The following is a 20,506-nucleotide window of genomic DNA, read 5'->3' as shown; positions in this document are numbered from 1 at the left end:
ACCTCTGTTTCCCGCTACTTCACTGTTACACTTGTCTCCCTCTTATTCACGAACATGTATTCCGTCTTGCTTTTACCGAGGTTCATTCCTCTTCTCTCCAGGCTCTTTTCCACCTGCTACATGTCCTGCACCACCCGCGCATACTTCTCTGCCAGTCCTGACTTCTTCATGCTGTACCACAGATCCTCTCTTGGCATCCTATATGCTTTCTGTAGATCCTCAAAGACACAGTGAAGCGCCTTCTGACCTTCTCCATCAACACTCTCAAAGAAAGCGGCACATCTGTTGTGCTCTTTCTCAGCATGAAGCTGTACTGCTGGTCGCTGATGGTCACCTCTTCTCATAACCTAGCTTCAACAACTCTGTCACATGTCTTCATGTTATGGCTCATCAGCGTTATCCTTCTGTAGTTCCTGCAGTTTTGCACATGACCCTTGTTCATTCCTCGGGTGCCCCTCTCACTCTCTGAGATTGTATCAAACCATCTGGCCATCTGGTCATCTCCATAACTCCACAGGTATGCCGCCCGGACCACATGCCTTTCCACTCTTCATCCTCTTCACAGCTACCCTCACTTCCTCCACGTATTGATTCACTAACTCTCCTCTGTCTATTCTCCTCACTCTCATTCTCTTCATTCATGAACTCTTCGATGTACTCCTTCCATCTTCTCTGCAGACTCTCTTAAGTCATTAGTACCTTTCCATCTCTGTCCTTAATCACCCTAACCTGCTGCACAATGACTAGGCAGCTCAATCTTGCTGCCTAGTCATTTTCTTTCTCTCCCTGATTATCCCACATTTTCTTTGCTAATCTTGTCTTTTGAATACTTTTCTAAACTTCCTGATTTCACCAAGTCTACTGACTCTTCACTTGTTTCCTCTTCTTGATTTTAAAAGTCATCCTACAGACTGCCAACCGATGCTGCCTAGCTATGCGTTCCCCATTTCCTCATATTTGGCTTTTCACCAACAGTAGCACAGTTTCCACTGCACTCTGTTGTCGACACAATCAGTGGAGGTCATTGTTAACCCAGACCCCGACTGACATAGCATGAAAATCTCCTTCTTGATGATTGACGTGTGTGATTTGGCTAAAATCCTGATTCAATCCTCCTGGGACTGGGACGACTGGCTTTAACCCTAGCATGCCAAGTGGATCATATTTAATGCAGTTGTTGTGAGTTTTTGAGACTTCGACATCATCGATGTCATTATTCTTTTTCTGAAAAACCCGAATGCATACAAATTATAACTCATATGTGTAAAATGATATTTAACACATTTTTAATTGTTTCATCAGAAAAAAGAACAACCCTGTATTTCATGGCTGTTATTTTATGGTTCAGGTTTCATGGTGCGGTAGTTAGCACCATCGCTTCACAGTAAGAATGGCCTGGTTTTAATCCACTGGCTGGTTCTTTTCTGGTGTTTTGTGTTTTAGACATAGGTTCTGTCCAGGAACTGAGGTTCCTCTCATAGTCCAAAGGTGTGGTTCTAAATGAACTCTGGGTATGACTGTGAATGGTCGTCTGTCTCTGTCTTAGCCCTGTGATAGATTGGCGACCTGTCCTGGATGTACCCTGCCTCTCGCTCTGTGGCGGCTGGGATAGGCTCCAGCCAAAACTCAACTAAGTGGAAGAAAACGGATGTAAAAGTCTCTGAGCTTGTGTCCAACAGAGATGCAGTTTTATACACAGTTAATCTAATCATGCTGTGGTTTGCTTGAATGGGCTTGTTTAGTTTTTTTTCTTTATAGTTTATGTAAATAAAAAAAGTGTTACAGTTTTATTTTAACTATAAAATGTGAGACTTTTGATTTAAATCAGGGTGTTTTTTGACAATTGCATCAAATCTGGCAGAGATACGCTCAAGAACCCCTGTTTGTGAGTTTTGACTGGTGGAGGTAGATTATGTTACAAAAATATAAATTTTTAATACAGTCATTTAGTCTTTTTATGTTTCTCTGAACTCTCTGTTATTCTTAAAGCCAGAGATTTCAAATTTGGCCTCACAGTTGTGGAGCCTCAATTTGGGAATGTTTTTTTTTCCTTTTTTCATGTGGGAACTCTAAAAAATAGCCTCGGGCTTAGAGGAGGTTTAAATAAAGAAGGTAATCCCCACAGACTGTCATTTTTGCATGTTGGAGTTTGTAGTATCTAACACATACGTTGTACTAAAAAAACAGTTTCTTTATGTCTGTAAGTGGTTCTTACTATGTGTGTTATAACTATTTTACCGTATCAACATTCTGTTTCTTGCTTGTTAGCATCTATTGTATTTCTAATTACAGTAATTAGGCAGGAACTAGTTTTGTGAGCTTTATGAAGGTCAAAGCAGTTTACATGAGACAGCAGTCTTGGAATTTTGGGGCTCGCAGTTAGTGTGTGAGTTTATTTCAGTGTGGGACTTTCCTTAAAGAACACGTGTTTTGTATACAGAATTTCCACAATATTAAGCTGGTTCTGATTCCGATTTACTGGCCTGTGGCTTGATTGACTTGCCTCTAGTCCCACGGGAACCACACTCGTGTCTCAGACAAATCCTCCTGCGAACACGCCAGCCTCCAGAGAGCTAGGCCAGCTAAAGCCTCACTTCCCCTCCACATGCAACAAAAAATCCAAGCAAAGTAAACAGTAAGCACCTAGTAGTCAACTTCCTTATCCTTGTTAATTATTCAAAATCCCAGAGGAGAGACCAGCCCACAGTTGTCTTCTGACTCACTTTTTTTTCTCATGCATGGACTCACTCACCACCACGGCCCCCCCCCCCCCCCTCCCCTCCTGCCTCCCCTTTCAACTTCAAACCCAGTCATTTCTGCAAGCTGAGCTTTGATTGTACCAAACACCTGTATTTTTCAAGGACAGACTTCCTCGCGAGCCCCCGCCTCCCATCTTTGATTGTTAAACAGCAGTGGCGCCGTCATTACTGTCTGTGCGACTGATGCCGCCCAGCTTCCCCTCCCATCTTCCACCTCTGCCTTTTAACCGGAACTTTAATTGCTCAGAGAAAATTTGGATTGCTTTATTTTATCTAATTTTCAAAACCCCCTTTTTTGTGTGTGTGCTGTGTGCGAAGGGTTGTAAAAATGTTGTTAAAAATTCCCTTGCTGGATTTATCGGCTGAGATAATCACAGATTTCCTAACAGCTTTAAACTGAGCGCACGGCCCCCAAAAATGCTCTCAGATTGAATGCAGGATGCAGAAAGTTTTTAAATGTGTAGTAGCCGCATGGACACAGACACCCAACTTTTTTTTGCAATAACTCACCAGTAATCCTCCAGGAAGACACACAGACACATACACACACACACCTTTAATACCATGTTTTATTAGACGTCCTCTTTTGCTGCCATCCTGTCTCCCACGTCAGATTAATATGCTCTGGGCTTCTCACCAGCTGTTTCCGTCCCTTAACACCCCTCATTTTTCTCCGGCCGGCCCTCCGCTTCACATGGCACGGCTTACAAACTTGGCCTGCGTGGCTTTAGATGAGGCCCGCCGCCTGGCGCTGTGTGTGTCTGTGTTCACATAGGTGAGGTAAAGGTTGGGTCTGGTGTCCACGCAACTTGAAATCCATCACAGTGCCCAGACACCATGTTGATAAGTTAATGAAATCTTCGAACGTGCGTGGTTTACACCATCTTATTTGCACCCACTTAGAGAACGACAGACCCAGACAGATGTAATTTTATCAGAGTTACTTTTTTTGTTGGTTAAAAGTTGCACCTCAGAGCAAGAGCGATGTTAAATAACATGCAACAGGAAGTTTTTACAAGCAAAGCAAAGGCATAAAAAATAAAAGTCCAGAGCCAATCTTGTATTCAGCTCTGCTTGATTGAATCTGTGTCCTAAATCACTCTTCATCAGTCATCATCAGTCAACACAAATGTTGTTGTCAGAGGGGTGTAATGTGTGGGTGTATTTACAAGCTCTCTTTTTCACTCATCTGTTTAGTTTCACTCTGTCTCTGCTTGTTTCTGCACCCATGTGCTTGTGTGCATGTGTGTGTGTGTGTGTGTGTTACTGTACACATATGCTAGCTCTTGCTTGGGTGTGTCCGCTTTTGGCTCAGGTAGGTGTTTGCTTGGTGTTTTGTGTAAGGGCAGACAGGATGTGCGATGCTTGTCAGCACGCTCCAGGAGATGAAAGGCCGGAGAGGGAGTGGAAGTAGTCGGTTGCCGTTCAGGTAACAGGTTGTCTTCTCAGGAAACTTCTCAAGAATTCAGCTCGCGTTGCCTTCAGCGCTCCTCGTGAGCCACGGGGGAACACCACTCACCACCGTCCTGCTTCAAAAAGTAACTCAACACCTCCTCCAAGTCTGACATAAGTCAGCAACAGCAGGACCCAGGTGTGCGCGCTCAAAACGCGACGTTTTGTGGAACGTTTGGAGCGGATTAGCGGCCACTCCTTGTTTCCTATGCGCTCACCTATGTATTTAAGAACTTCAATAACTTGCGTCACCAAACATTTACAGATGCCAGCATGAGTCAGTTTTAAGAATGGGATCTGCTGGTATGCATATTGATGAGTGACAATGACACAATTACACGCTGGTTTTGATGCTGGAAATGACTTATGATGGAAGATGTCAGTCACTGTAATGCAGCAGAGCCAGTTCTCTTTATTATTTTAGCACATCCTGTGCGTTTGTGTTCACTTGGCTGGGCGACTGGGACCTGTGTTACCAGTTTGAGTTGTCAGTTATTATGATATCTTGTTTTACAGTTTTCTGTACAAATAGAGAAAAGGTGAAAGGAGTTCTGTTGGCTGTGTTCAAACATATACGTACTTGACAGCCACTTTGAAGCCATCAGCTCACTTCTGAACTCAACCTTTTTCAAGCTTCAACTTCAGCATTTTGAGTGTTTCTGTGTTATTGTTGTTGTTGTTTTCAGCTAGATCTTACCATTTTTAGGCAACGTGTTCACTACAGCTCAGAGAGAAGCTGGATGGATTATCTGTTTGTAGTCCATCACATTTATTCAAACTACGCTTGCATAAAATTCATTTTCTGTCACTGTAGGTATGATAGCTTATTTAAGGTAACTATAAGTACCTGTGAGAGTCAAAAAGTAGATGTTGCGAAGTAAAAGAGTGCACTGATTTGTCATTTCTTCTAGATTAGACAGATAGACATATGACATAGTGAGGGCCTTATATTGTGAGAAAAACCAAAGAAAAATAATTAATAAAAATGAGGTTAACTTAAAAAAGACTAAAAAATAATACTGATCTGCATTAATCTCTTGCTCAAACTAAGAAAGTAATACAAATTGCATTCTTATCTTATGCCAGACAGGTGTGTTCACCTGTCACAGAAATATGAGTTATTGTACACTCTCACAGGCAACGGCAGGAATGATTTCCTGAAGCGTTGTTTAGTCTGAGAACTAAAGGAATAAAACAGGTGATATATATATAAGTTCAATGAATGAGGCTTGAAAATGGATTTCACTATTCAGTGATGACATCACGGTGGCTCCTGTATCTTTATATGGTTGGAAGGTTAATTTAATTTATTTTGTACCTATTTTCTGTGCCTAACTTTCTATCTCTGGTACTTGAAGGCAACATTATGAGTTTTCCAGCCTGACATGTGGGCCCAGAAGCAAAAAGCACAATAATGGATGTATTTTAACAGCTTCAAAACAAATATAAGGGAGGTTTAGGACTCACTGGGAAGCTTTGATACAGAACTTGTCTCCTGCCGTCAGTGCAGAGGGTTTTTTTCTGCTGATGAAACAAGAAAACCGACAGAGAGAAATGGGTCATCAATCAATGCTTTGCAAACAACAGGTGGAAGCTGGTGGGGAGTGAGTTTGTCTCCGACGACTGAGACAGGGAGTGTCAGAGACATAATTCAATGAAACACCAGTGATGGGAGACACCCACTCTATAAACCACTGACACACATGAATTCGCCCAACTTTAATTACACTGATTAGCCAACATGTGAGCCAGAGTGCTGCTAAAAAGCAGTGGCGTACACAGCGTTGGTGTCACAGCGCCAAAGAAGGTGACTTGTTAAACTGCGAAATAAACACAAATGTCTTTACACATCTTATTTTTTCACCCACTGCTCAAATGTAGTAAACAGCAATTCTGATTCCATTTCACTGTTGACCTTATGTTTCCACTGCATTTAGTAGAGAAACACTGTAAAAAGTCCTGTGATGGACTGTCCATGATGCACCCGGTCCTTCTGTACAGAGATATTAAACAAGAGGATTTTCAGGATTATTATTTAAAGTTGTGGTGGCAACTGGAAGCCAATAACCAGTGAGGTGGGGAAATAAATATAAGATTAACACAGGCTGTTGTGCAGCTTGATGTCCTAATATAACTCTAAATATAGACTTATACTCATATAAACTCCAAAGTCTTTGTCAGTTAAATTATCTTATTAGCTTTGTGGCTTGCTGGCTCGTCCATTTTTCTACTTACCTGTGTTTAAGATGAGCCTCAGCTTTTTAGCTATGACTTTGCAGGTTATAAAAAAGTCACCATTTATATTACTTGGAAGTTAATATTAACCTACCTTTCCATGTTAGAAACATGCTAATCTAAAGGACTAATTCTAGTTACTATGATGTCGCCCTTTTGTTTCTAAACTCTACATTCTAAAGCCTCACTATTAGCATTTTTACTGAAGTGGAAGTGGCTGTATTTAAACAATAGGCTGGAATGTAAAAATCATCAGCTAACAGTAATAAGCTTTGTTAGGAAGCTGCATATATGACGTTTACAAGTGCATCACAATGGCACAAACAGATGCTAATTAGTGCTAAGTGCTAATAAATACTAGAAATCAGCCACCAAAAACTGAAGCATGAAGTTCTTGGATGCACTTTTACGTCACAGCAAGTCAAATTATTTGTCAGATATTTCCATTAAAGGTCTGACAGACAGGTCCAGTTCAGTGACTCCAGTTAGTGGAGGTAAAGGTAGTGCTGTGTGATACTTCAAATATTTGTCTGATACACTCTGGTTGGGATTCAGCCTCAAGTGCTCATTACAGAAACCCAAATTTTTAGTCTTAATTCATTTCGGTCTCATAGGTTGGGGTTACAAACTGTATATAAAAGATGGTGTTCTAAGAAACCGTCCTACTTTGGCAAATCGTCCTACCTGTATTATAATTTGACCGTGACTTCTGACTAATCCAAACCATAACCATAAGAAATATTTACAATGGGTTAAAAAATGAAGTTAATTTGGGTTTTGTGTTGCGCATATGCGCAGCGTATGTGCAGAAATGATTTGTGAGGTAGGATGGATTCCCAGAACAGATGGACGTGTAACATCACCCATTAGTTAGCCGAATGTTTTCAGCCATCACCATCTTGGAGTTTTGAAAAGCAAGGGGTGAGTTTGACTGGGAAAACAAAGTCGCCACACTGATTGGCTGACAACCTGTGACCAACAAATCCATGGTTTATAAAGTATCCATCACTGAGACTTTAAAACTAGGAACTGAGATCTCACTGAGGTCACACAGAGAGGGAGCTGGGGGCTGTTTTCCCCATTTATTAACCAGAAGTTGTTTTGCAACCAGAGCAGTCGCCCCCTGCTGGTCAGTCTGTAATTACCACTTTTATGTAGTCTGTAGTTAGTACTTGATGTGTGCTTGGATATGCTGTATATATGACATATTTCGTAAAACAGCCCTCAAAATCAAAACACCACAGGCTGCGATATCCTGGGTTTAAAACAGTAGATCCTACATTTCCCACGATGCCACTGATGTCATCATAGGGCTTATATGTTTTTTTGTTTTGTTTTGTTTTTTTTCAGGTCAGGTTTTTACTGACCTGTGATTCTTATGAAAACGTTAACTTGTTTACTTTAGTGAGTGCAAGCTAAGAGGTTTGTCCGGCTCATCCTTTAAGTCACACAGACATGAGGTCATAAGTGTAGCTCAGAAGCATTTTGCATTTAATTATACTTGTTTACAGTCTTTGTTTGTATCTGAGCGAATAAATAAAAAACAAACAAACAGACTTGATTTGTTGCTTCCACGGTGGAAACAGCGGATTGTAAAAACTTGCAGTGTTTGCAGGGATTTCCTCGAAGGTGGATGTAATTATGATCGTGTTGACTGCGGGTTTGCAGATAAACAGGCGAAGGGGAGGCAGACTCATGATGAAGAGCTACCTCATCGCTCAGGCCTGCTGTGCAGCTTTGCACAGGTGTGGACTGGACTCTGTGAGACGGTGAGCTGTGCTTGTGGCCAGACGAGACGAGACCTTTAAGTACAGACCTTTGGATTTCTTCGTCACGTGACTGCTCTGTATCTACAACCTGCCTTCTCCCAGCCGGCCGTGCGCGCTCACCATTGAAAAACAAAGGTAAACATTTTCTCCAGCACCACCCGCCGCTGCCTAGCTCTACTTTACGCACTATTATCCCCGAAATTGAGCCCCATTCTCACCCCCCAGATTAAAAGCGAAAGGACACGAAGAGACAGGCGCGTCGCTACTCCGGAGAGAGGGACGGGGAGTGTGGGCCTTATCTCTGAAATAAACACTGATCGCAAAGCGAGCTCCGTCACAGGCTACAGCTGCGATTAGCCGGGACACTTTGGGTGACATTGTTTCCGGAATGTGAGCGATTCGTGGTCGCAAACGAGAGAAAAGGAGCGACAATAGAGCAACGTGGCGGCCGGATTTGTGAAGATTACAGTCAATAAAGTGCTCTGCACAAGACTGCCTCCTAATCCCTGTGTGAAAGGGATGGGCAGTGCACCGGCTGGATCTGACTTTCTGCAGAAAGCTGGGTGGGGAATGGAGAGAGCTGTTCCTCTCTGATCCACACATGCACATTATGGTTACAGCAGGGTGTAGTGCTGCAGATCCAACACAACGTCAGACTCTTATGATTAGTTTCAAATCAGCTTGTTTACATGAGGCCGTGAAATCAGTGCTGCTTCTTTAGTTCACTCCCCACCAGGGGCGTTTACGGGTTTTTTAGGGGTGTCACGAAGGAACGACAGGAAATCACAATACTTGGATCAGATGAAAGTAGAGCGTATTGAAAATATGGTGGATCCTCGTGCTCTTAATCAGATGGTATTTGGTGAAAAGTGGCTGCACGAGACTTTATACACAATTTTGTGTTCAATAACTGTTCAGAAAAGTGGTGAAACAGTACAGAAATATGCTTAAAATACCAAAAAGGTTAATCACTGGGTTATAATGAATGATTCATTAATGTGTGAATCACTTTAACGTTAAAGTTGGAGGTGATTTTAATAACTGCTTGAGCAGCTTTATCGCTGATTCTGTCATGTCACTTGGCATTGTGAGATTAACAGTACCAAGTCGGGTTTCTGGATACCACTACTCTTAAGTGCGTGTTTGGGTAGGGCGGGGGGGTGGGGGTCAATCACGCCGCTGTTCCCCACAGCCAGCCACACTTCCTTTTTTTTGTTTGTTTCTGTGTCTTTGTTGCAGGATGGCAGAGCCCCCCATGTCATGTGACTGTTTTGTTTCCTTGCCCCCTGGCTCTCGTGATGACCATGTGATTTTTGGAAAGAACTCAGACCGTCCTCGAGATGAGGTGCAAGAGGTGGTCCACTACCCTGCAGCCTCCCACCCTCCAGGCTCCATGCTGGAGGTAAAGCAGCGCAGGAAAAGCCGCAGCTGCTGCTGTGTTTTAAATACACCGTCTGACTAATACATTTCATATCTGTTGGGTTCAAAACAACCTTTTTCAAGGCTGAAGTCTGAAGCAGGGATGTTGAATATTTACACACGGACTTCATGTGGAAACCTTTCCTGTTAATAATTAAAGAGAAGCAACTGTGATGAAGATAAGATAAGATAAGATAGAACTTTATTAATCCCTCGGGTGGGTTCCTCTGGGAAATTCGACTTCCAAAAAAAGCACAGCAACGACCAAAGTTACAGTTACAGAACTGTTATATATATATATATACACACACACACACACACACACATATATAAATACAGAGACAAATATAAATAAAATATACAAAGGGGATGAATAGAATAAATAGGAATAAAAAATAAATAAAAATAAATAAATAAATAAATAAATAAATAAATAAATAAATAAATAAATACTTTATCCTGTTAGCTCAGCTAGGTCAGCGCAGCCAAGCTTCACATTAATGCAGTTTGTTTTTAATAGGAACCAGGGTCGATACTTGTGGTTGCAAAAACATTTACAGTCCTACAGAAGTCAGTAACAACTTTCCTGCTGGGTTTCTGAGCTCAGCCACTAATTTCAGGTCATACAGAGTAAAACAAATAGATTTTAGTTAAGTAGATGTTGTATATTTTGTTAATTTAAGGGGATATCTTGGGTTTATTCGTTGGTCAACAACTTGTGATCGATAACAGCCGATTAGTGTTTGGTTTCACAGGCATTATCGTCCCTCGGTTTTCACATCCCCTTTGAAACCACAGCGAAAAAACGCTCATCACTGGGTTTCAAAACTGGTCTTCAGATACCAGTGGGTAATGGCGCACTGGCTTTATCCGTCTTGTATAGTGTCTGTGCTCTGAATACATTGTTTATAGCTGTTTTCAGCTCATGAAGCAAAGTATGCATCACAGTGATCTGATGGTGCTGTGGGGTCTAATGATGTCCTTATGATAAGTTGTTGAATGCATTACTGGAAAGTAAAACATTATAAAAAAAAGTCCAGGTTTCTGAGAGTGTATTGCAATCCTGGTGACCCTAATGTTAAATTAGCCTTAGGATAATTTAACATGCAGGTAGAATACAAATCTTTTACCTTTTCATTGTATCCTGACAATTGCTGGATATTTAAGAGCCTGACTAAATGAGTGATGATGTAAGTGAACTGTATCTAACACTGGATCGTGTGCTTGTACTGCTTTTTGTCATCGTTGATCTGAATGACCCGAAACATCTGTTTGGGATTTTGGTACTAAGATATCTTTTTCCTTTTCTTCCACTGTTATACATCAATATGTGCACATTTGTAAGAAAATGTTGTTCATGCTCCACTGTTCATACCTGAAGCCACAATCCTTTTTTTTTCTTCTTCTTTGCAATCTGCAGTGCACGTACATCCAGATCCCTCAGGTGGAGCAGACCAACGCGGTGGTCCTCAGCAAACCTGCATGGATGTGGGGAGCTGAAATGGGCGCCAGTGACAAAGGGGTCTGTATTGGGAATGAGGCAGTCTGGACCCGAGAGCCCGTCGCACCGGGAGAGGCTCTGCTGGGCATGGACCTTGTCCGGTGAGCTGCTGAAAACTTTTGATATTTCTCAGAAATTTGTATGGATTAAGAACAGGATATCAATAAAGGGAAAATAATCCAACTGCTGACTGCACCTTATTAAAGTTGGATTGCATGTATTCAGTAGAAGTACTAAGTTAATCCTCTGAGGCTTTGATCAGAAGGGTGTGTAGATTGTCACTAGCATGTTATGGCAGGTGTAGAGATGACTGTTGAAGTTATTCTGTGTAAAAATACTCAAGCAGCAAAGAGAGACTCTTTAACTGAGCAGCTGTTCTCCAATGCACACTTCAGAGCAGTTAAAGTGAATTCATGGTGTGTGAAACTGATCAAACACTAGATAAACAAATAGACGAAACCTGGCACACACATAACCTAGCATGGGTTCTGATCATCAGACTGGGGCTGGAGCGTGGTGACAGTGCCCGGGCAGCACTGACGGTGATCACCAGCCTCCTGGAAGAGCATGGCCAGGGCGGGCAGTGCAGGGAGGCTCCCGAACCCTTCAGCTACCACAACACCTTCCTCCTTGTGGACCGCAGTGAGGCTTGGGTGCTGGAGACAGCCGGGAGGCTTTGGGTGGCACAGAAAGTCTCAGGTAAGGACCAAGGGTTGAAAAGACTAAAGAAGTAACAACTGTGAGCCAAAAGTTCAGGCCTCACGTTGCTCTGGCTTAAAGGGGGAGGTGCTAAAAGAGTTTGTTTCTGTGCACTCACTGCAGTATAGTATGGCAGCCAAAAGTTACCTTATATGGATCAAAGGGATCATCCCGCTAATTTATCAGCTAATGCTAGTCAGTGTGATTAGTAAGCTACATTCACAGACTGTATGGGTCCAATGTAAGGAGACACCTATCGGGTAATTAGTGCAGTAACATACTAATAAGAACAAGAATGTTGTTCACCAGAACTGAAGTACAAATGTCTTGGAGGTCTGTACCACACAGTTGTTGCCATACTGTTGGTCAGATAATCCATTCAGGTCTCTATCAGGGCACCTGTTCATCAATCCAACCACGTCCCCAATATAGGTCCAAGTAGATGAGTTTAAAAAAAATTTCCACCCCACTCAGTGTTGATATGAAGGGGTGATCATCCATAGAGCTCAAAATTACTGAATGTGCTTCATTTATAACCACATCCAGCTTTTTTCTCCGGTTGTTATAATTGAAGCAAAGATTTTGTGTTTGAAAGCAGGTGCGATTCCTTAGTAACAGTCGTAACAAGGACGAGGATGTCTTTAAAAGTTCATGGTGTGCATGCACCAACATCTCCTTAGTGAAATTTTTATAAAGCCTCTTATTGCATGCTTGCTTAAAGGATTTTATTTTAGAGGGGGGAGGGGAACAATCCTGAAACCTGTTCTCGAACAGAGATATTGAACAACAGTTTCATCCTCTGAGGATGATGAATATCTATGCGTACGTCTGTCTCGACTGATTATCAGTCTGTCCTTGCCGTGCTGCTAACATGGCAGAAGCGTCTACAGGAGAGGTTAAACTCTGTGTGGTCTGTAGATTGCTTAGAGACCACACAGAGGAGCAGAGCTTAAACACTTAAACACTTGGAGGGAAAAGGGTCTCATGCTAGACTTCCTGTTTTTTTCCTCTGCTTTTAACTTTTTAACCTTATATTTTAACAGTTTGCTTTTAAAACTTGTGGGCACAGAAATTTAGTTTAAATGGAGTTCTCAGGTTTGCTCCTCTGCTGGTTTCCACAGGGATGTGTGTGCTCTGTTATTTATCCTCTGCACAGATGTGTTACAGAGTATGATGATAACAGGACCATGTTAAAGTACACAGATGGGATTGTTCTTGTCAGTCAGCTCCAGGACAATGAGACCAGCGTTGGTCTACTACTCTACTTCACTGTGCTCACAAACATCCAGTTTGAGTCAGGAAGAAGATGTATTGACTCAAAGCTAAAACCTTTAGGAATGCCACTGCCTAATTGCTTTCGATTGGCTATTTATTAGTTCACATGAATTTATCTGCATTTGTAAACCGTAACCGGTGGGCAGAAAAGTAAATCCTGATTTTTGATATCCCCTCAATGCACCAGAAAGCAGACTGAGCAGAAATCGGTGTGAAAAACAGGACGTCAGCTTTAGTTTTTTTGGGCAAACTGCTTTTAGAAAGACGAAATCATGAGCTTTTAATAAGTCTGTCTTTGTGGGGTTTTTGTCTCTGATGTTTTTTTCTCTGGTTTCAGTGTCTATCTTTAATGAATAGAAAGAAAGTGTTTAGCTGATAGATGTGCTACACATCTGCAGTGACTCCAGGTGATCCCACCCCAGAGCTTTAGATCCACTTTGTTAATCTAGCTTTCTTCTGATTGGCTGCCCCTCAGCTCTGTATCACATCACACAGAGCCAAGTGTAAAAAAAAACTGTTTGTGACTGTGTGTTTGCAGCGGTCTGTGTGTTTAACAAACTCAAATAAAAAAAGTAAACTAGGTCCATTCTTGTGATAAGACTGGCCTCCTGGCTGAAATCAGGTTCTAGCAGCTGAGAATGCATGTATGGGAATGCATGTATGGGAATGCATGTATGGGAATCCTCATGGAGTGATTTTTATCAGCTGCAATCAATCTGCTTTGTGTGAAACATACACACAAACGGAGCTTTTCTGGCTAAATAGGATTTCAGTTGATCTGGTATCTCAAAGACTGACATCTACCTGCTTCTTCCAGAGGGTGTTAAGAACATCTCCAACCAGCTCACCATTGGCAGCGAGATCTCCACAGAGCACCCGGACCTGCGGAGCGTAGCCAAGGCTCAGGGCTGGTGGGACGGTGAGGGAGAATTTAACTTCTCGCATGTGTTTAGTCCCGAGAACCCGCCGGCCAGGATGGAGCTGGCCAAGCAGCGCTACAGGGGAGGCACGGAGCTGCTCCAGCAACACGATGGTAGGTACAGAGCTCGGCGGAGTGTAGAGCTGCCGAACATGACGATAACTTCTCTACAGAGACACTCAGCTCTTTGTCTGTCCTGCTTTCAGGATCAGTGACGGCAGAGGTGATGATGTCCATTCTGAGGGACAAACCCAGCGGCATCTGCATGGACTCTGGAGGTTTCTGCACCACAGGCAGCATGGTTTCCATCCTGCCCAGAGACACCGCTCTGCCCTGCATCCACTTCTTCACTGCCACCCCAGACCCATCCAGGTTTGCCACTCACTAAACTAAGAATTCCTCCACTTAATGCTACTTGAATAACCTGTTTTATCCACTATATGTTCATGGAACGATTATAATATTGTGAGATTAAAGGTCTGGAATTCCTCATAATTGTTTATACAACTTTAGTATTAAGTAAGTTTTAGAAAATTAAATGTAACAACCAGTTAATGTTTAAAAAGCATAAAATATGAATATGTGCTGACCATTAAAAAAGACATCTAAATTCCCCAAATGTCCCTCAAGGTGGTCACTTTGTGCACCTGTGGATTAATTAATTTTGATTTTCGCTCAACTTTTGGTTGGTCTGCTCCACGAAGCACGCCGTAATAATATTAATTAAATGAAGACGGTCCCTGAGAGTTGCCACAGTGGACGAATCTTCATGTTTGATTTGGTGCAGGTTTTATACAAGATGCCCTTCCTCATGCAACCCTCACGCTTACCTAGACTTACAACCCTCGGAGGCTGGGTTTATGTTTTCTCCTGGTCTTAAAGTAGGCCACTAATAATATTAAGTTCATTAAAGCGCACTTTTTGGATTCTGTATATTTGGACATTTTTACATGGGAGTCTGTTGAGATTGGGGACAGAATCAAGTGGCCATTAGAGGACTGCAGTTTTTGCCGTTTGCATGTTCACTTTTCATTTCTCAGAGCCTGACGTTGCCCCTCACGTGTATCACAGATAGGCAAGTGGTGTGAGTGGGACTTGTAGTGGGCAATAAAATAGCAGAAGAGCTGGAAACAGTTTAGAGGATGATCTTGAAAGGGAGACTGAACAAATTGAAATCTTAAGCGACAGAACTTTATGAGCTCCTCTGATATGAAAGTGTGAAAAGTGTTTTCTTTCCTTTCTAATCTTTAATTTTCTATCCTCTGTATCTTCTTTGGGTTGATGGGAATTTCTGAGTCTCCTCTTTCTCTTTCCTCTTTCTCTCCCTGTCTAATCCTACCACCCTGCTAGGTCTGTATTCAAGCCTTTTATCTTCTCGGACTGTCCCACCCCAGTGCCGAGGGTGGTCTCCCCACAGTTTGGCCCGGACGACCCTGCGAGGAAGCAGCCTCGCTTTCAGAGCCAGGTGGACCGCAGACACGACCTCTACAAGGCCCATCAGGTGGCACTCAACACCATGGAGACCAACCCGGTGGGCACTGATGGATGACCTAGGTCAATGATAGTCCTGCACAGATAATGGCAGTGCATGAAGTTCCGGTTCACTGAGTAAACATTCACAGCAGGATCACTTTTTATTTATTTTCGTTAAAGAGTCGATCCGGATGAGTTGCTGCTGATAAATTACAGGCGAGTTGCACAACCCAGAGTAGACACTCCCAGTGCAGAGCCAAACACAACAGCACCTCACAGATGGTGCAGACAAGACACATGGCATCAGTGCAGACTAAACATAAACACACTACAAGTGCACATTCAAAGCCAAAGAGCAGGGTTTCAAACTGACACCAGAGAACTTCCAAACAGTTTTTCCATTTAGACATTTTAGCTGATTTCCTGTCTGGCATTATGTGCGTGATTACAAGCTGAACCTGAAGTCAGAGGAAGGTCAGCGCCCTGTTTGGGCTGGAATTTTGGCTCGGCACAAAATGAGCATACAAAATGTTTTTGTAGCTTTGCTAATGTTAGCTATCGAAAGCTGCTCATTACACCAAATAAGTGTTGTTTCCTTTTTTTACTCATGACTTCAACTTTTCTTTTGTAGTTTGAGGAAACAGTTTTTTCTCTTTAAAAAGTGACAAAGCCCGCCTTTAAAATTGGTCTGTTCCAATGCGGAAACGTTAGGACAAAGATCCAGAAGATGAAGAATTAAATGGAAATTATTCAGCGTGGATCTATTTAGTATTCGCATATATTCTGTTATATTTAATATTAAAAATGGCCAAAGTTTCAAATTATTATCTCAGCATGTGCACAAGTAATCCTATTCTATCTCTCTCTCTTTTTTAAACTCTTGTCTCTGTATGATGTCATAGAGAGTGGATATCCCTTATATCAGCGCTCCCCAACCCCCGGGCCACAGACCGGTACCAGTCTGTGAGCTGTTTGGTACTTAGCCGCAAAAGTTGAGGCTCGGCTGGGCTTAAAATAGTTTTTATTATTAACTCTGTTTCTCTGGGTCTTTTCCTGTGTGAATGAATAAGTTTTCTTTTCTTTTTTTGGTTTTATCTTGTTGTATTTATCCGCAGCACCATAAAGGCCGGTCCGTAAAAATATTGTCGGACATAAACTGGTCCGTGGTGCAAAAAAGGTTGAGCACTTATATGGCCATCGGCTCTGGCTGTGCATTTTAGTTTAGTTTTTATTTATATCTTGCTAAAATTTTCCTAACTTCTGTTATTCTGCAAACTCTGTTGCTACCATAGTTTGGTACTTTCTACATTTTCGTCAAGTGCAGTTTTTATGAAAACTAAACAGTTGTGTCGACGTCTCAGGAAACATGTTTTTTCATACTTGTGTTAGTTTTTTCTTTCCTGTTAGTTAACTAAAGTATATTCAAACTTTTGTTTGGAAGGTAAAGCCAATCAGGAAAGTTTGGTTTAAAGGGAGGTCACCTTAATGGGGGTGGAGCTAAAATATCTTTGTTTAGCTTGTCTAAAGCCTGTTCCAGTATACGGCCCAGTATACTCTACTCTACTAGAGTCCAACAATGAAACGGAGCACAGTTGTAAGGCTCCTTTTAACCAAACAGACTCTCCTTGGAGTTTATTCGCTGACCTCTCACTGGACTCCACACAGTATTCATCAGCAGTGCACCTTCCTCCACTGACTCAGAGACTCAGTTCTCTTATAATTCATTGAATATAACTTTTCTGTCACTCTTTCAATCATTGTTTGATGGTTGATTGGATGTTGGTGTAAATATTTTATCATTTCACATTTGTACAGAGCGCTGATTTATTATTTTGTTATTTTAAAATATAAATACGCCACGAGAGTGAATACAAAGTGCATTTTGTACACCACAGTGGGATTTGGGTAAAGAAAAGCAGGTCTGTAGTTGCGGTTATTCAGACTGCATCTCCCACCATAGACGTGGGGTTGTACTGGATTCAGGACTGTTTTCAGCAGGATCTGACTCCTTTTTAAAATCTGACTGAAGCTTATGATGATGAAAGACGCATCAATTTAGGAGGAGAAAGTAGGGTGTCACATCAAATCAGGTTTCACAGCTTTGTATGATCTAACCTGGGTGTTACTGTTATTCTCATGGCATCTCTGTGGGTTTTCTCTCTGTTCTGTCTCAGGATGAAGGTCTAGCTGTCTACAACATTTTAAGGGACCTGGAGTCTCAGTGTCTGAGCGAGATCACAGCCATGCTCAGCGGAGAGATACCCGGAGAGGAACTGGGGGACTTATTTTTTGATTGCGTGGACACTGAGATTAAGTTCTACCAGTGAGGAGGTGGGAGGCTGCAGGGATGTATTAGTGTTGTATGATGTGCACGAATGAGCTTTAGGCTGGGATTATTGTCTCTTATGAATGCATACTGTCTTAATATATTCTTTTTAAACCAAATTTAACATGTATATGCAGGATGTTTTTTAAACATGCAAGACCTGCTACAAAAGGTGATTTCTTTCATGTCTGCAGACAGTTAGGTCCATAAGTACTCGGATAATGCCACAACCTTTGGGAATTTATCATGAAATAAGAAGAGAACAGGCTTCACTTACCATCAAATTTGCCTGTTATTCAATTGCCAGTTACTTTTGTACCCCTGAAAATGGCGGGCTAAAAATAGCAATAGTTTTGTTAAACATGTTGAATTAAAGATAAAATTCCACACATCTCGTTTATTTGATTTGAATGAGCATTTTTGCCTTCACATATCATATATTATATTGTAATGCTCTCCTTTCTGAGCTACCAAAGAAAAGTTTTAGAGGTTTACAGATGGTGCAAAATGCAGCTGTTTGCGTTTTGACTAAAACTGGAAAATCTGAGCACATTACCCCTGTACTGAAATCCCTTCATTGGCTACCTTGTCAGGTTTAAGCAGATTTTAAGGTCCTGCTGCTCACCTACAAGGCTTTAAATGGTTTGGCACCTTCATACCTCTCTGATCTTTTGCACCTTTATGTTCGATCCCATGCTCTCCGATCTCAGGACTCTGGCCTTTTAAAAGTTCCTAGAGCCAGAACAAAGACTGTTGGAGAGCGTGCTTTTTCTCTTCATGCCCAATTTTTGTGGAACAACCTCCCTCAAGATATCAGGCAGGCATGCTCTGTGGAGGTTTTTAAAGACCCGCTTGTTCACCCTGTCCTACATGTCTTAATTCTATGCCTTTTAGTTTGTTTTTGTTTTTTCTACATTTTTATCGTTTTTAACTTTTGTTATGTTTTTAACTCGTTATTGCGTTTTTAACTTGTATTGCTATGCATCACTTTTATTTATGTATCTCTTTATAGCTGTACAGCACTTTGTCTGAAAGCGCTTTATAAATAAAGTTATTATTATTATTATGTCCAAAGAAAAACTTGGAATGACCTTCAGATTACAAATAATTATCACTGAAGATTATTTACAAGAAATTCTGGCTCCTTGAAAGTAAAACATAAAGACATGAAAAGTGGCTCAGGACTTTTGCACAGTACCACATATTCAAGTTGAGAATTTTGCAATAGTTTTAATGGTAAAGTGGACACATCTTACCGTAATCATATAGTCTGCAGTGGTTAAAATGTAATTTAAGGTATTGAGATGATCATTTTTAAATCCCTTTTTTGATGAAAGATAAATTCTTTGACAGCGTCGTGAAGGTCAAACACGAACACAAAGCCTTTCATTTAGGAGGAGATATAAACGGTCAGAGAACTCAGAGGTTGTGATTCCTACTTATTGAAATATCCTCCTGTTAAAGTGGGATTTGCTGCTTTGCTCACAGCAAAGCTAATTAAGCTCCTAACTTGCTGTGTTTCATGGTTCTCTGTTACAGCGCCCTCAGGTGGATACTCTTTGTGCTCACAGAGTGGCAGGAGAAGGCCCTGGGACTGTTGCAGACTCCAGCGTTTCTCGTGTTGGCTTCCGCCTCACTTCTGCACCGCACATCTCTGTCCCCATTCCATCCTTAACACAGAATGTCTTAACAGCACATGTGATTGGAGCATATTTATCATCCGTGTCGCCCAGGGAACAATGACTGCACCTCATTAGTGAGAAATATGATGTAGACTACACAGGCGCCTATGTAGAGCTGTGTGACGTTGCACAAATACTGTGAGTACGGCATTCGTTTAACTTTTTGTTTCATGTTGCAAATGAACGGGTTGTCATTCGTTTGGTGGCTCCCTGTAGGGAAGGCTATAATAAAGTTAATAAAGTCCTGAGTGTGTTGTGAGCTTTTTGTTCACATTTGCACTAATGGTGGGTCTGCCTGGACGGTCAGCAGGGGCTGAGCTGAAGGAGGGTTTGGTTGCACAATAAAAACTGTGTCAGCAAAGCTGCATTGACTCATAGTGAAGTGAAAACAAAGATTAAAATATAAATTTGTGTAAAAAAAGAAAAAAAAGAAAAGAAAACCCAAACAAATCTGCAATTATAGTATGGTGATCTATCTATAATGTACTTCTCATTAAAACAAAAATGTATCGCTTTGTTCTAGCAAAAATATTATTGGGATGTTGGACGCTGCATGAAATATTTTAGATATTGCAATTTAATTCAATGTTCTATTGTGAATATGTAAATTCAGTGTGTGTGTGTGTGTGTGTGTGTGCGTGCAACAGTGTTTGCCACCATCTAGTGGTTGATTGGATTTACTGCAATTAAGTTCACTCCACCTTTGACAAAATAAGAGCTTGGTAACCTTGACCACCCAAAAAATATGGTAAATGGCCTGTATTTGTATAGCGCTTTTACTAGTCCCCCCCTAGGGACCCCAAAGCGCTTTACACACCCAGTCATCCACCCATTCACTCTCACATTCACACACTGGTGGAGGCAAGCTACAGTTGACAGAAGCGAGGCTGCCATATCGCGCCATCGGCCCTTCTGGCCATCCCTAGTAGGCGGTAGGTGAAGTGTCTTGCCCAAGGACACAACAACCGAGACTGTCCGAGCCGGGGCTCGAACCAAG

At 41.8% G+C, this 20,506-nt stretch overlaps 1 protein-coding gene across 2 annotated transcripts; it reads left to right on the top strand.

Annotated features, from left to right (window-relative positions):
* The first annotated feature begins 8,078 nt into the window (after positions 1-8,078).
* On the top strand, positions 8,079-19,757 carry scrn2 (secernin 2). 2 transcript variants are annotated; one of them, XM_085278042.1, is made up of 10 exons: positions 8,079-8,350; positions 8,441-8,778; positions 9,455-9,617; positions 11,055-11,236; positions 11,635-11,834; positions 13,927-14,142; positions 14,235-14,400; positions 15,379-15,559; positions 17,676-17,832; positions 19,367-19,757. In XM_085278042.1, the coding sequence occupies exons 2-9, from the start codon at positions 8,735-8,737 to the stop codon at positions 17,826-17,828; spliced, it is 1,305 nt and encodes a 434-aa protein (XP_085134168.1). In that variant the 5' UTR covers positions 8,079-8,350; positions 8,441-8,734; the 3' UTR covers positions 17,829-17,832; positions 19,367-19,757. The 2 variants fall into 2 exon arrangements, with proteins under 2 accessions (XP_085134168.1, XP_085134169.1); XM_085278043.1 differs by lacking the exon at positions 8,441-8,778 and having other exon boundaries at positions 8,085-8,350.
* The last annotated feature ends 749 nt before the right edge of the window (positions 19,758-20,506 follow it).

Source organism: Mchenga conophoros, linkage group LG6, assembly GCF_057382185.1.
Source record: "Mchenga conophoros isolate Kocher_MC1m ecotype Shallow Benthic linkage group LG6, M_conophoros_male_GT1.1, whole genome shotgun sequence".
In the NCBI taxonomy this organism is placed as follows: Eukaryota; Metazoa; Chordata; class Actinopteri; order Cichliformes; family Cichlidae; genus Mchenga; species Mchenga conophoros.
This window is presented reverse-complemented; position numbering and strand designations above follow the sequence as displayed.